We start from the raw sequence: 13,467 nt of genomic DNA on the forward strand, positions 1-13,467 counted from the left end.
TTACCAGAGCACTGCTCAGCTCTGGCTTATGGTGGTGCAGAGGATTGAATCTGGGACTTTGGAGCTTCAGGCATGAGAGTCAGTTTGCATAACCATTATGCTGTCTACCCCCTGCTCCTATTTATTTATTTTTATTTTTTTAAAAATATTTTTAATTTATTTATTAATGAGAAAGATAGGAGAGAAAGAACCAGACATCATGGTGGTACATGTGCTGCCGGGTATTGAACTCAGGACCTCATGTTTGAGAGTCTAGTGCCTGAGCCACTGCTCCACCTCCCAGAGCACATTTATTTATTTTTTATGATAGAGAAATTGGAGTGTTTGTGGTGGGGAGACAAACCACTTCTGTCCACTACTTCTGAAGCCTCCTGCTGTAGGTGGGGACTGGAGGCTTGAACCCAGGTCCTTGTGCTTGATAATGTGTGTAGTCTACCAAAATAAAAAAAAAAAAAAGGTTTTAGGGCCAGGCAGTGGTGTACCTGGTTAAGCACACACATTACAGTGTGTAAGGACCGACCCAGGTTCAAGCCCCTGGTCCCCACCTGGAAGGGGAAAACCTCACAAGTGGTGAAGTAGGGTTGCAGGTATTTTTCTGTCTCTTTCACTCTCTTTCTCCCCTCCCAATTTCTGTCTCTCTGCAGTAATAAAAAAAATGTTTTAGGGCTGGGGGAACAGCATAGTGGTTTAAGGAACAGACTTTTATGCCTGAGATATCAAAGGTCTCAGATCTAATCCCTGGTACCAAGATAAGTCAGAAGCTGAGCAGTGTTGTTTTGCTTCAGACTGGAGGATATCTCACTTAATCGTCTGTCTGTCATGCTGTGTCAGTTTCAAGCCTCAGCCCCACATGGGTATGCCAAGCCACAGAGGAAATACTGGTGCTCCGGTGTCTCTCCCTCTGTTTCTTTCTGAAATAAAAAGAATGAAAAGGTCAGGCAGGAAGTAGTGAAATCACAGAGACCCTGGCTCTGACAAACCAAACTTCAATTGATTTACTCTGAGTGCCAATAGCATCCTAAGGAGAAATGCTGAATAAAATGCCACATGTGTATGGTATCACTGAGACACTAGTAACAACACACCAAACTTTCATGCCTGAAGCTGGGAGATCCGAGGTTCTGTCCATAGAACCACCATAAACCAGAGATGAGTGGTGCTCTGGTCTCTCATGTCTCTTAAATCTTTTTAAAAAGTATAAAATTTAAAATTCTAGATGTGTTATTAGACATTACAAGACATTTTAAAGGATATCTGGGTAACTGTACTGGCCTTTCCTCCCATAACAACAACTACTGAGATGACATAAAGCAGAATGAAAGGCTAAGTGGCATAACATATACAACTTCCTACCAGTCATAACTTAAAAAAAAAAAATCTATTCCCTTTGTTGCTTTTGTTGTTTATTGTTGTAGTTATTGATGTTGTCATTGTTGGGACAGGACAGAGAGAAATGTAGAGAGGAGGGGAAGACAGAGGGGGGAGAAAAAGACACCTGCAGACCTGCTTCACTGCTTGTGAAGTGACTCCCTTGCAGGTGGGGCAGTCATAACTTTTTTTTTGGGGGGGTGACATATTTATGAAGCCTTTTATTTTTAAATATTTAATTATCAATGACAAAGAAAGGAAAGAGAACCAGAGCATCTCTACCGCACATGTGATGCCAGGGATAGAAACTCTGGACCTCATACTTCAGAGGCCAGCACGCTAGCCAGCTAGCCAACTCCTGTGTCACATCCATGAAGCTTTTATTTTTATTTATATATTTAATTAATTTAGGTTTTGCCTGCAGTTATTGCTAGGACTCCGTGTCTGCACTACCAATCCACTGCTTCTGGAGGCTATGATTTTCTATTTTGTTGTTGTCGTCGTCGTTGTATAGGATGGAGAGAAACTGAGAAGGGAGAAGACAGAGAGGCGGAAAGAAAGACACCTGCAGACCTGCTTCACCGCCTGTGAAGTGACCTCCCCCCTGCCAGGGGCTTGAACCAGGATCCTTGTGCCGGTTCTTGCACTTCACTCCATGGCTCTTAACCAGGTGCGCCACCCCCCATATTTACTGCATAGACCAGAGAGAAATTGAGAGAGGAGGGGGAGATAGGGAGAGAGAGAGAAAGAGAGAGACACCTGCAGACCTGCTTTGCAGCCTGCGAGGCGACCCCTGCAGGTGGGGAGCCAGGGGCTCGAACCCAGTTCCTTGAGCTTAGTACTACATGCGCTTAATCAGGTGTGCCAGCGCCCAGCATCCTATCCGTGAAGGTTTTTTTTCCCCTCCAAGGTTATTGCTGGGCTAGGAGCCTGCACCATGAATCCACGGCTCCTGGAGGCCATTTTATTCCCTTTTTGTTGTAGCCTCGTTGTGGTTATTATTATTGCTATTGTTGATGTTGTTCGTTGTTGGATAGGACAGAGAGAAATGGAGAGAGGAGGGGAAGACAGAGAGGGGAGAGAAAGATAGACACCTGCAGACCTGCTTCACCACCCCTGCAGGTGGGGAGCCGGGGGCTCGAACCGGGATCCTTACGCCAGTCCCTGCGCTTTGCGCCACATGCTCTTAACCCGCTGTGTCACCGCCCGACCCCCCCCCCCCATGAAAGGTTTTTTTTTTTTGCCCCCAGGGTTATTGCTGGGGCTCGGTGCCTGTATTACGAGTCCACTGCTCCTGGAGGCGAGTTTTTCCCTTTTGTTGTTTATCGGTGGTGTTACTATTATTGTTGTCGTTGTTGGATAGACAGAAATCGAGAGAGGGGAAGACAGAAAGGGGGAGAGAAAGACACCTGCAGACCTGCTTCACCGCTTCGTGAAGCGACGCCCATGTAGGTGGGGAGCTGGGGGCTCGAACCCGGATTCTTCCGCGGGTCCTTGAGTTTTGCGCCACGTGCACTTAACCCGCTGCGCTACCGCCCGGCCCCATATCCATGAAGTTTTTAACAAACATCTGAATAAAGATGAAGACCTGCATTAAAAAAAAAAAAAAAAAGGCAGACAAGAGACTACACACATCCGGCACCTGCCGTCATCCGCTGGCTGGGGAGCTCTTCCCTCCAGCGCTGGTCACTACGGGGAAACTGACCATTGTTCGTCCCGTCTCTCTGCTGGGGGGAGGGGGAGAGAAGAAAGCAAATCCGTGAGAGCCTCCGCCAGCCCTGGTCACGCCGGGTCCCTCTAACCCAGCTGCTAGTTCAGCACTCGAGAGAAGGTAGAGCGCACACGTTACCATGCACGGGTCCCTGGTCACCAGCTGGGAGCAACACTAGCGTTGGAGGGGTGCTGTGTCAAAAAGAAAAAAAGAAGACAGCCTTCAGATTATTTCGCGCTATCTAGGGACTTCCTACACTCACCCAGAGGACCCAATCCCCAGTCTCCGCCTCCGCAGTCCTCCAGTGATTGACGGAAGACTCTGCGCAGGCGCGCCTTGGGACACGCCCACACCTGACGTCACGACAGCCGTTACGGGGCGCGGGGCCCCGCGCGCAGTTTAAAACCAGATCCGGCGAGCAGAGGACAAGATGGGGCCTCCCGGCACAGGTGAGCTTCGCGGCCCGGAGGTGCGGCGCGAGGGGTGCGGCGCCAACCTGGGTTTTGCACTGGCCAGAGAGTGGAGTGCGAAACACCGTCGACTTCTTGTTGCCTGCGTTCTCGCTGGCTGAGGGAGAAACGGGCTTGCGGGAAGGGGGAAGGGCGGGGAGCGCGGGGCAGGCCGGCTGCTGCTGGCAGATCCGCGCCCCTTGTGCCTCCGTTAAAAAAAAGGTGGTTTTCGGGGCTATGCAAAGAGACTTTCATGGTGCCAGTGACACCAAAAGTCCCAGGTTCGATTCTCAGTACTACCATTAAAAAAAAAAAAGTGATTTTGCAGGAATGCAAGTTCAAGGACGTAGACATGTTGTGGTTAGCACCGTACTTTTTAATGCACACGCATTTATATTTTGCTTTCGTTTAGTGCTGGGTGCTCCTTCTGGGCCAGATGCTGTTAGGTGCAGAGAAATAGGAAAGAGCAAAACAAGTAAGGCCCTGCCCCCTTGAAGACTGTATTCTGGGGAGACAGACTGTAAACATGCAGGTGAGGCTGAGTACTATGGTTTTGAATAGCAGAGTGATTGTTGGGTCTCTATTTTTATTACTTTTTTTTTTTTTTTTTGCCCCCAGGCTTATCGCTGGGGCTCGGTGCCTGCATCACGAATCCGCTGCTCCTGGAGGCCATTTTCCCCATTTTTTTTCCCTTATGGTCGTTGTTATTATTTGTTGTCATTGCTGCTGTTGTTGGATAGGACAGAGAGAAATGAGAGAGGAGGGGAAGACAGAGAGGGGGAGAGAAAGACAGACACCTGCAGACCTGCTTCACTGCTTGTGAAGCGACTCCCCTGCAGGTGGGGAGCCGGGGGCTCGAACTGGGATCCTTATGCGGGTCCTTGCGCTTCGTGCGCTTAACCCACTGCGCTCCCGCTGGACCCCCGTATTTTTATGACTTTTTGAGGTATTTATTATTGATGAGGGAAGAGAGGACCAAGGCATCTCTTTGGTATAGGTGATGCCCGGGGTTGAACTTGTGACCCCGTGCTTGAGAGTCCCGTGCTGTATTCACTGAGCCTTTACATTAGGGATAGACTGAAGCTTGTTTATTTTAACTGCAGAAGTAACTGATTTGAGGACCTACTCAGCCCTTCAGGAAATACTTTTTTATGCAGAGACTTAAGTGATGTAATGCAAAAAAGAAGGCCAGCAGGAATGAAGCTGGTTTGGGATAGGACTGGAACATCTGACAGAATTTTGTATGTGAAGTTGAACAAGTTGGCAGGGTCTTTTAACTCTTTTTTTAAAAAAAATTATTATTTATTAACACAAGAGAGATAAGAGAGCAAGAACCAGAGCAGCATTCTGGTACATGAGGCCTTGGGTTCAACCTCAGCATTTCATACTTTTAAGTCCAACATTATAACATCTCCTGAGCCTTGGCTTTTATAAGTCTTGTTAATTTTGGCGATTTATTTTTCAAAGGCTTATTTTATTAATGAAAGAGAGGGGGTGGGGAAAAAGAACACCAGAGCATCATTCTGTTATGTGGAAAGGTAAGGGTTGAACTTGGAACCTCATCCTTGACAGTCTAGTGCTTATTCCATCAGGCCACTGCCAGGCCCCCTCAAGGTTTAGAAATTTAAAGTTACATTTTGGGCATGGTAAGTGACAGGTGAAGGCATTGATAATCATCTGAATAAGGATTTGGCACTTATGCTAGTCATGGGCCACTTAAGAAAGAGGCCAGTAGACTGAGAAATACAATATTGTCATTATATAGCTGTAAACTGCTAGAACTGGTGTGGACACTTGGAGGATCTTGTGGAGAAAACCCAGTGGACCAGTATAGAGAAGGAAAAACTTAGGCAGAGAAGTTCTCACAGAAGTTAAATGTCTTTCAAGGAGGGCACTTCAGCTCTCAAATGCTGCTCTGTCTCCTGAGACAAGGTGTGGAAAGTAACTATTGGATTTGGCAAATGGTACCTGTAGTTACTGTAGCAAGACAACTTTCTTTAAAATTTTTATTTGTTTATTAGCAAGAGAATGAGGATAAGAGTGGACAACAGCTTCACTCTGACATTCCAATATTCTAGTCACCATGCTACCTCCTGAGCTGTGTAAGACAATTTTCATAAGGTGATGAGAATGGGAATCAGACCAGTAATGGTTGAAAATGAGGAAAGAAAATGTTGTCCCAGAAAATATTGTTCAGCATAATATGAAAGGCAGCAAGAAAAACTGGGAGAGAAATTTCACAGATTTGAGGCATGTCTCTAATTCCTTCCTGCATTTGTTAGACATGTTCCTCCTTCAGTGCTGCCTGTTTCTGTTAAGATCTTGTCAAAGTCCAATTCGTTATTTTACTTTGACTACCCATATCCAGAGACTTACAAGTTATCTTCATTTTTTTTTTTTTTTTTTTTTTTAATAACAGAGAGTGCCACATTGTTTCCAGTATATGCAGTGCTGGGGGTTGAACAGGGTCTCATACATGCAAGTCCTACTGAGCAACTTCCCTAACTGCTTATAAGTTTTCTTGAGTCAGTCTTTAAATAAGTGTCTATTACTGCAGCTCGGGATGTGGTACAGCGGGTAAAACTTTGGACTAGAAAACAAGGGGTCCCGAGTTCAATCTCCAGCATTGAATGTACTAGAGAGATTTTCTATATCTCTTTCTTTCTCCTCCTTTCTCTCAGTAGCAAATAAAATTTGTTTTATCTTATATTTTCTTTTGATTTCAGTTAAGAGTTATGCAAATCATACTTTAAAAAAATATATTTGGGAGTCAGGCGGTAGCACAGCGGGTTAAGCCCACATGGTGCAAAGCATAATGATCCCGGTTTAAGGGCCCAGCTCCCCACCTGTAGGGGAGTCGCCTCACAAGCGGTGAAGCAGGTCTGCAGGTGTCTGTCTTTCTCTCCCCCTCTCTGTCTTCCCCTCCTCTCTCCATTTCTCTCTGTCCTGTCTAACAACGATGACATCAATAACAACAATAATAACCGCAACAACAAAAAACAAGGGCAATAAAAGGGAGAAAAAAGATATATTTATTTGTTTATTAATGATAGAACCAGAGCATTATCATCTGCCACATGTGATGCTGGGGATCAGGCTTGGGTCCTTATACTTGTAAGTCCAGCATTTTATTCACTGTGGCACTCCCCAGGCTGCCATTTCCTATTTCTTGTAAATCTTATTTCCAGAGTGCTGCTTATCTCTTGGCTTGTGGTGGTGCTGGGAATTGAACCCGGGGGTAGTGGAGGGATTGTTCTGTTGAAGGTTTCTTGAGCAAGTGTTCTGTTCCATTTTTGTCAGCGGCAATAAATAACTCAGCAGAGACTCGTGGACACCCCTCCAGTGCCTCTTCACCTTCAGACCGGGTGTTCTCAATGTCCATGCCCAGGAAGGCTCCTCTCAGTACTCCTGGCACTCCAGTCCTTGAAGACTTTCCTCAGAATGACGATGAAAAGGAGCGATTGCAGCGGAGGCGCTCCAGGGTCTTTGACCTGCAGTTCAGCTCAGACTCACCTCATTTGCTAGCCTCCCCCTCTAGCAGGTAGTGTATTCTGGGACTGCCTCCCTGTGAAAGTCACCTTAGATGAATTTGAGTTGTCTAGAAAATCTTTTGGTATTTGGGCTTGGATTTTTATAGTATCATGGATTCTTGCCAGAAATTTTTGGTTGCTTTTCATTTAGGACTGCTGATGTTTCAACTGCAATTCCCAAGTTTACAAACACGCAGATAACAGAGCATTACTCCACCTGTATCAAACTGTCTACTGAGAATGTGAGTATCTGCCAGCTTATCATAGAAAAATTTCCAGGGGCTGGGTGGTGGCGTACCTGGTTGAGTGCACCTGTTACAATGTGCAAGGACCTGGGTTCGAGCCCCTGGTCCCCACCTGCAGGGGGAAAGCTTTGCGAGTGGTGAAGCAGGGCTTCAGGTGTGTCTCTGTCTCTGTCTCTCTGTCTCTCTCTTCCCTCAATTTCTGGTTTTCTCTGTCCAATAAATATTTTTAAAAAAGAAAATTTTGCTGTTTGATTACAGGGGAAATCTAGCCTTCTTGATTTTTTAGAGGATTTACAATTTATGCTTATGTATGTTTATTCTTCAGATGGTGTTTTCACTATTTCTCTTTTCTTTCTTTCTTTCTTCTTTTTTTTTTTTTCCAGAACATGTCTTAGCTTTGTCTTATCTTGTAGAGATGGGCAGCAAGCCTGGGACTTTCGAGTGTTCTCTCTTTCATAACCATTTGCTTAACCATTGTGCTATCTCCCTGGCCCTCAGTGTTTCTTAAAAATTTTCGGTGCTCCTTCTGACAGTTTGCCAGCTGTGTCTGTGTATATGTAAAGGCAGCATGATGTAGGGGTTAATAATAGTGTGAGCTCTGGAAATAGTAGCTGATTTGAGTTTTAGAGTTAGTCTGAGTTGGAATCCTGTCTCTGATGCTTACAAGCTGTCTAACTTTTTCAGGTTACTCTACCTCTCTGCTACAGTCAGCTTTGTAAAATGAGAATGGTACCTGCTTTATAGAGTTTTTTTTTTTTTTATTCCCTTTTGTTGCCCTTGTTTTTTTTATTATTGTTGTTATTGATGTCATCATTGTTGGATAGGACAGAGAGAAATGGAGAGAGGAGGGGAAGACACAGAGGGGAAGAGAGAAAGACACCTGCAGACCTGCTTCACCACTTGTGAAGTGACTCCCTTGCAGTTGGGGAGCTGGAGACTTGAACCAGGATCCTTATGCCAGTCCTTGCGCTTTGCGTCACCTGCATGTAACCTGCTGCACTACTGCTCTATTCCCTCTATAGAGTTGTTCTTAAAGTGACATAGACTTTTTGTGCCCAGTACTTAAAATAGGACTTGTGTATAGTGGACACTAAAGCATTGTATGCTGTCAGTCTCTATGCCTTGAGCATAAGGAACTGCATGTGCAGATACATGGATTTAGTTGTGTCAACATGTGTTTGTGGGAACTGATACTTGGTCACTAGGAAGTGTTCCTCTGTAAAAATGTAATTTCTTATGGGACATATACATAATAGACTTCTCCTTGATAATTAAAAAGATGATATTGTGTCATTTGGGACCAGATGGATGGAACCAGAGGTGAGTTATGTTTAGTGAATAAGGAAGTGAAAGATAACTACTAGATGGTTTCAGTCATGTGGAATACAAAGCATTGAAACACATGAACTTGCAAAAAAAAAACAAAAAAAAAGTAGTCAGCCTATCTTTAAGACCTTGGAGAACTATGGTGGTTATCCTTGGGGGTCTGGGGCATAGAATTTGGGTGGCAGGATTGGTGTTGAACGATATATCCTATTATAATCTTGTAAATCACTAATAAAAGATAAATTTAGAAATGTAACTTCTGTCAGGATTACATTATTTACAAAAGCCCAGGTTATAAATAACAGACTTTTCTGCAACTTCTTTTTTTTTTTTTTCTAGAAAATCACTACCAAGAATGCTTTTGGCTTGCACTTGATTGATTTTATGTTAGAGATTCTTAAACAAAAGGACACTGAACCCACCAACTTCAAAGTAAGGATGTCACTTTCTCTAGCATTTGAATTAGTGGTGATGATTATTCTTTTAATGATGATAATTTCTAGTACTTAGACTAACATAATATTGAACTCTTCAAGTATATGAAAGTCTCTTTTTTTTTTTTTGTAAGTCTTTCTTCTTTAAGACATTTTACTAACTTTTTTACTTCCTTTTCTTTTTCTTTTTTTAAAATTATCTTTATTTATTTGATAGAGACAGCCAGAAATTGAAAGGAAGGGAGAGGTAGAGAGGGAGAGAGACAGAGGGACACCTGCAGCCCTGCTTCAACACTTGTGAAGCTTTCTCCCAGTAGGTGGGGACCAAGGGCTTGAACCTGGGTTCTTGAGCATTGTAACATATGCACTCAACCAGGTGTGCCACCACCTGGCCCTCTTTACTTCCTTTTCCAAACTGATGGTATGTAAACATATCTTCATTTTGTGTTCTGTTTATTCCTTGTCAGCTTTAGCAGAATCGGTCATTTTACTAAAGGCAAGTGCATATTTCATGAAGCTTGCTATGTTTTGCCTGCTCAAAAGTTTCTTTTTATGCATTCCTGTGAATACAGCCATGTTTATTTGACTAGGTGGCTGCTGGCACTCTTGATGCCAGCACCAAAATCTATGCTGTGCGTGTAGATGCTGTTCATGCTGATGTCTACCGAGTTCTTGGGGGACTGGGCAAAGACGCGCCCTCTCAGGAAGGAGAGACCCATGGTGCAGGTATATGATTTGGGGTCTGGATTTAAAGGGTATAGTCTGTGTTGTCATAAAAAAACCTATTGTCACAAAAAATCAGTTGTCTAATTCTATTAAAGACTTTTTCAGTATTGCATGTGAGGTGATTCTTTTGTTTGTTTTTGACAAAGAAAAGAATCTTATAATAAAAACCTTTGGATTCTATTTAGACAAGATAGAGGAAACATCACATATGGGAACTTCTTATTTAGGAGTCTATCGAAGTAAAGTTGTAGTGTGGTTTCTCCATAGGTTACAGATTAGATAGGCTTATTGCTTTGAGAGAATGACATATATTTAAATTGTGGTCACTCTTTATAGAGTTTTGAAGAAATTGAATGCGTATTTTCATCTGTATGCTTTATAGCAATCCTTGCAGTACACAATCTTATTCTTTCTTTTAGATGGAAGTGTTAATGAAACAGGAACAACTAAAAAGGCTCCAAAGTCAAAGAAGAAACACTCATACAAAACCATTGAGCAGAATATAAATAACCTCAATGTCTCTGAAGCAGATCGAAAGTGTGAGGTGAGGAACTGTGTGCTGTGTGGTCTCTGACTAATTCAGAACTTCTGGGGCAGAATCTTGGCAGGGCTAAATCTGTCTTGTTGGTAAGTTCTTGTTTAAGCTTCAGGGGGAAATTAGTCATCCTGTAACTTTACTGTGAAGACTAAAGAGATCCCTGTGCTTCTCTTCAGTATGTTTGTGTGATTAGGTAGAGAGAGATGGTAAATTACTGAGAACTTTGATTAAATAAAATGTTTATTTTCTTCCCTAGTCCATGCAGTAGTGATGATGATATAAAGATGTACTTAAGATGCAGATCTGTTAGTTAACTTGCCTAAGGTGACACAACTAGCATGTAATCTAGGATTTGAAGCTAAGTGGATTAACTCCAGAGTCTTTGCTCCTAATGATCTTAATATTATCTATCAAATCAACAAGAGCCTGTGGCTTCTAAGGCTCTAAACAAATAGTCCTCCATTTATTAAGCCACTCACTTTATTAAGTTCCTGAATGGCTCACCTGGGCCCTTTAACTCTTGTCACGTGGATTTAAAGCAATTACAAATATGGTACCTGCCTTTCTGCTTGTCTTTCTCTCCTTCCCCTCCTGCTTCCACTGTTCATATGCAATCAGCTTTCAGAGAGTGATGTTCCTTTCTTTACCAGAAGTCCCAGCTGTTCTCTGATGAAACTCATTGAGAGTTTTGTTGTAATACTTGTTTTCTTGGGATGAGCCAGCTTATCAAACTATGCTACAGCTCTGCCACTGATCTATTTAGTCCTGTGTACAGACTCTAATTAAAGGGAGGATACCAGAAGTTACTTATAACTAATATAGTTGATTTTTAAGCAAACAGATATTGTTACAAAATTTAAACAATTATTCAGGCAACACTGGTTTGCAAAAATCAAATGTTTCAAAGCTATATATTCGAGTTTTTATGTTGTATGTTATCTCATCCCTACTGAAGTTTGAACAGTCTTCAACCAAAGTCTGTTGAATCCCTTCCTTCTTTCCACCCTTGTTCCTAACACCCCCTCTGGTGATTTCAGTTCTGCAGTCACAGTTTAAGGGCTTGTTTACATTTGATTATCTGTTGTCTTGCTTTGTTTCTTTTCTTTTTTCTTTTTTTGTTAGTTTTATTTATTTTTTTGTCAGGGTTTTTGCTGGTGCTTCATGTTTGTATGATTCTTCCACTTCTGGTGGATTTAAAAAAAAAAAAGACTTTTTTTGAGAGCGAGTATTAGAGACAGGGAGAGATAAGACAAGAAATACCACTGTTCATGTGGTGATATGAGAATTCTTTTTCTAAGTGTCTGTTGGTCACATATATGTCTGATTTGGTAAAATATTTGATCATCTCTTCTCCCTACCTTTTTTTTTTTTTTTTAACTTTATTTTATTTACTAGAATAGAGAGAAATTGAGAGTGAGGAGAAGATAGAGGAGAAACAGAGATACTTGCAGTTCTGCTTCACCAATCATAAAATGTCCTTCCTGTGAGGACTGGGGGCTTGAACCTGGGTCCTTGTTCATGGTAATATGTGCACCTATCCAGGCATACCCCATTCTTCCTACTTTTTAAATTTCTATTTTTTTTTTTTTTGCCTCCAGGGTTATTGCTGGAGCTTAGTGCCTGCACCACTAATCTATTGCTCCTGGAAGCTATATATTTTTTCCTTTTTGTTGCCCTTTTTTTAAAAAAAAAAATCATTGTTATGGTTATTATTGTTGTTATTGATGTCCTTGTTGTTGAATAAGACAGAGAGAAATGGAGAGAGAAGGGGAAGACAGAGGGAGAGAGAAAGATAGACACTTGCAGACCTGCTTCACCGCTTGTGGAGTCAAGGGCTTGAACCTAGATCCTTACACCAGTCCTTGTACTTCATGCCATGTGCCATGTGCACTTAACCCACTGTGCGCTGTCCGACCCCCTCTCCCTATTTTTTTGATGGAATTGTTTTTTTGTTGTTGAGTTAAAATTTAAAACTTTTTTTTTCCATTAAAAACAGTATTTTGAGGCCAGGTGGTAATGTACCCAGTTGAGGGCACATGTTACAATGTGTAGGGACTTAAATTCAAGCTCCTAATTCTCACCTGTAGTGTGAAAGCAGTGCTTGCAGATGTCTCTCTGTCTCTTATGTCCCCTTTCCTTCTTGATTTCTCTCTGCCTCTATTCAGTAAATAATAAGTAAAAGAGGGAGTCCGGTGGTAGCTCAGTGGGTTATGCGCACGTGGTGCGAAGTGCAAGGATCCGGGTTTGAACCCCTGGCTCCCCATCTGCAGGGGAGGTCCCTTCACAGGCAGTGAAGCAGGTCTGCAGGTGTCTGTCTTTCTCTCCCCCTCTCTGTCTTCCCCTCCTCTCTCCATTTCTCTCTGTCCTTTCTAACAACGACGACATCAATAATAACTACAACAATAATAAAGAAGCAAGGTCAACAAAAGGGAAAAATAAATAAATAAATATAAAAAAAAATAAGTGAATTTTAAAAAGCTATTATTCTGTTCATGTGGTACCAGGGGTTTAGCCTGGGATCTCAAGCATGCAAGTTTTTTTTTTGGATGTAGAGATAGTCATTAAAAATAGTTAATTATGGGGAGTTGGGCAGAAGCGCAGCAGGTTAAGCGCACGTGGTGAAAAGCGCAAGGACTGGCGGAAGGATCCCAAGGATCCCGGTTTGAGCCCCGGCTCCCCACCTGCAGGCGGGTCACTTCACAGGTGGTGAAACAGGTCTGCAGTTGTCTGTCTATCTCTCTTCCTCTCTGTCTTCCATTCCTCTCTCCCATTTGTTTCTGTCCTATCTAACAATGATGACATCAGTAACAACAATAATAATAACTACAACAACAATAAAAAAAACAATGGTGACAAAAGGGAAAATAAATAAATATAAAAAATATTTTAAAAAGTAAAATAGTGAATTACAGGGCAGGGGAGATAGCATAATGGTTATACAAACAGGCTCTCATGCCTGAGGCTCCAAAGTCTCAGATTCAATCCCCCTCACCACTGTAAGGTAGAGTTGAGCAGTGCTCTGGTGTTTTATCTCTCTCTCTGCATCTCTATCAAAAATAAAATAAATAAAATATTTTTAAAAAGAACCTTTAAAAAAAAAACAGTGAATTATGGTGGTTCAGGAGGCGGTGCAGTAGATA

The 13,467-nt window shown here is 42.5% G+C and overlaps 1 protein-coding gene and 1 long non-coding RNA gene across 4 annotated transcripts in view; one reads left to right on the forward strand and one right to left on the reverse strand.

The window, feature by feature from the left end:
- LOC132536715 (uncharacterized) lies at positions 1-3,388 on the reverse strand. Of its 2 annotated transcripts, XR_009548202.1 has the most exons (4): positions 3,218-3,357; positions 3,011-3,095; positions 803-911; positions 1-432 (listed from the first exon to the last, which is right to left on the reverse strand). It is a non-coding gene; the product is annotated as an uncharacterized LOC132536715 (long non-coding RNA). The 2 variants fall into 2 exon arrangements; XR_009548203.1 differs by having other exon boundaries at positions 1-911; positions 3,002-3,095; positions 3,218-3,388.
- A 40-nt stretch (positions 3,389-3,428) lies between these two features.
- The window catches only part of LOC103119564 (condensin complex subunit 2), a 28,540-nt gene continuing 18,501 nt past the window's right edge, over positions 3,429-13,467 (forward strand). Inside the window, exons 1-7 of one of the 2 annotated variants that reach the window (XM_060184872.1) lie at positions 3,475-3,528; positions 3,941-4,060; positions 6,829-7,069; positions 7,210-7,300; positions 8,969-9,061; positions 9,654-9,789; positions 10,209-10,333. In XM_060184872.1, coding sequence (XP_060040855.1) covers positions 6,903-7,069; positions 7,210-7,300; positions 8,969-9,061; positions 9,654-9,789; positions 10,209-10,333 — 612 coding nt within the window. In that variant the 5' untranslated portion in view covers positions 3,475-3,528; positions 3,941-4,060; positions 6,829-6,902. Of the gene's footprint in view, positions 3,529-3,940; positions 4,061-6,828; positions 7,070-7,209; positions 7,301-8,968; positions 9,062-9,653; positions 9,790-10,208; positions 10,334-13,467 lie in introns of both variants that reach the window. The other variant, XM_060184871.1, reaches the window with a different exon arrangement.

Source organism: Erinaceus europaeus, unplaced genomic scaffold, assembly GCF_950295315.1.
Source record: "Erinaceus europaeus unplaced genomic scaffold, mEriEur2.1 scaffold_729, whole genome shotgun sequence".
NCBI lineage: Eukaryota > Metazoa > Chordata > Mammalia > Eulipotyphla > Erinaceidae > Erinaceus > Erinaceus europaeus.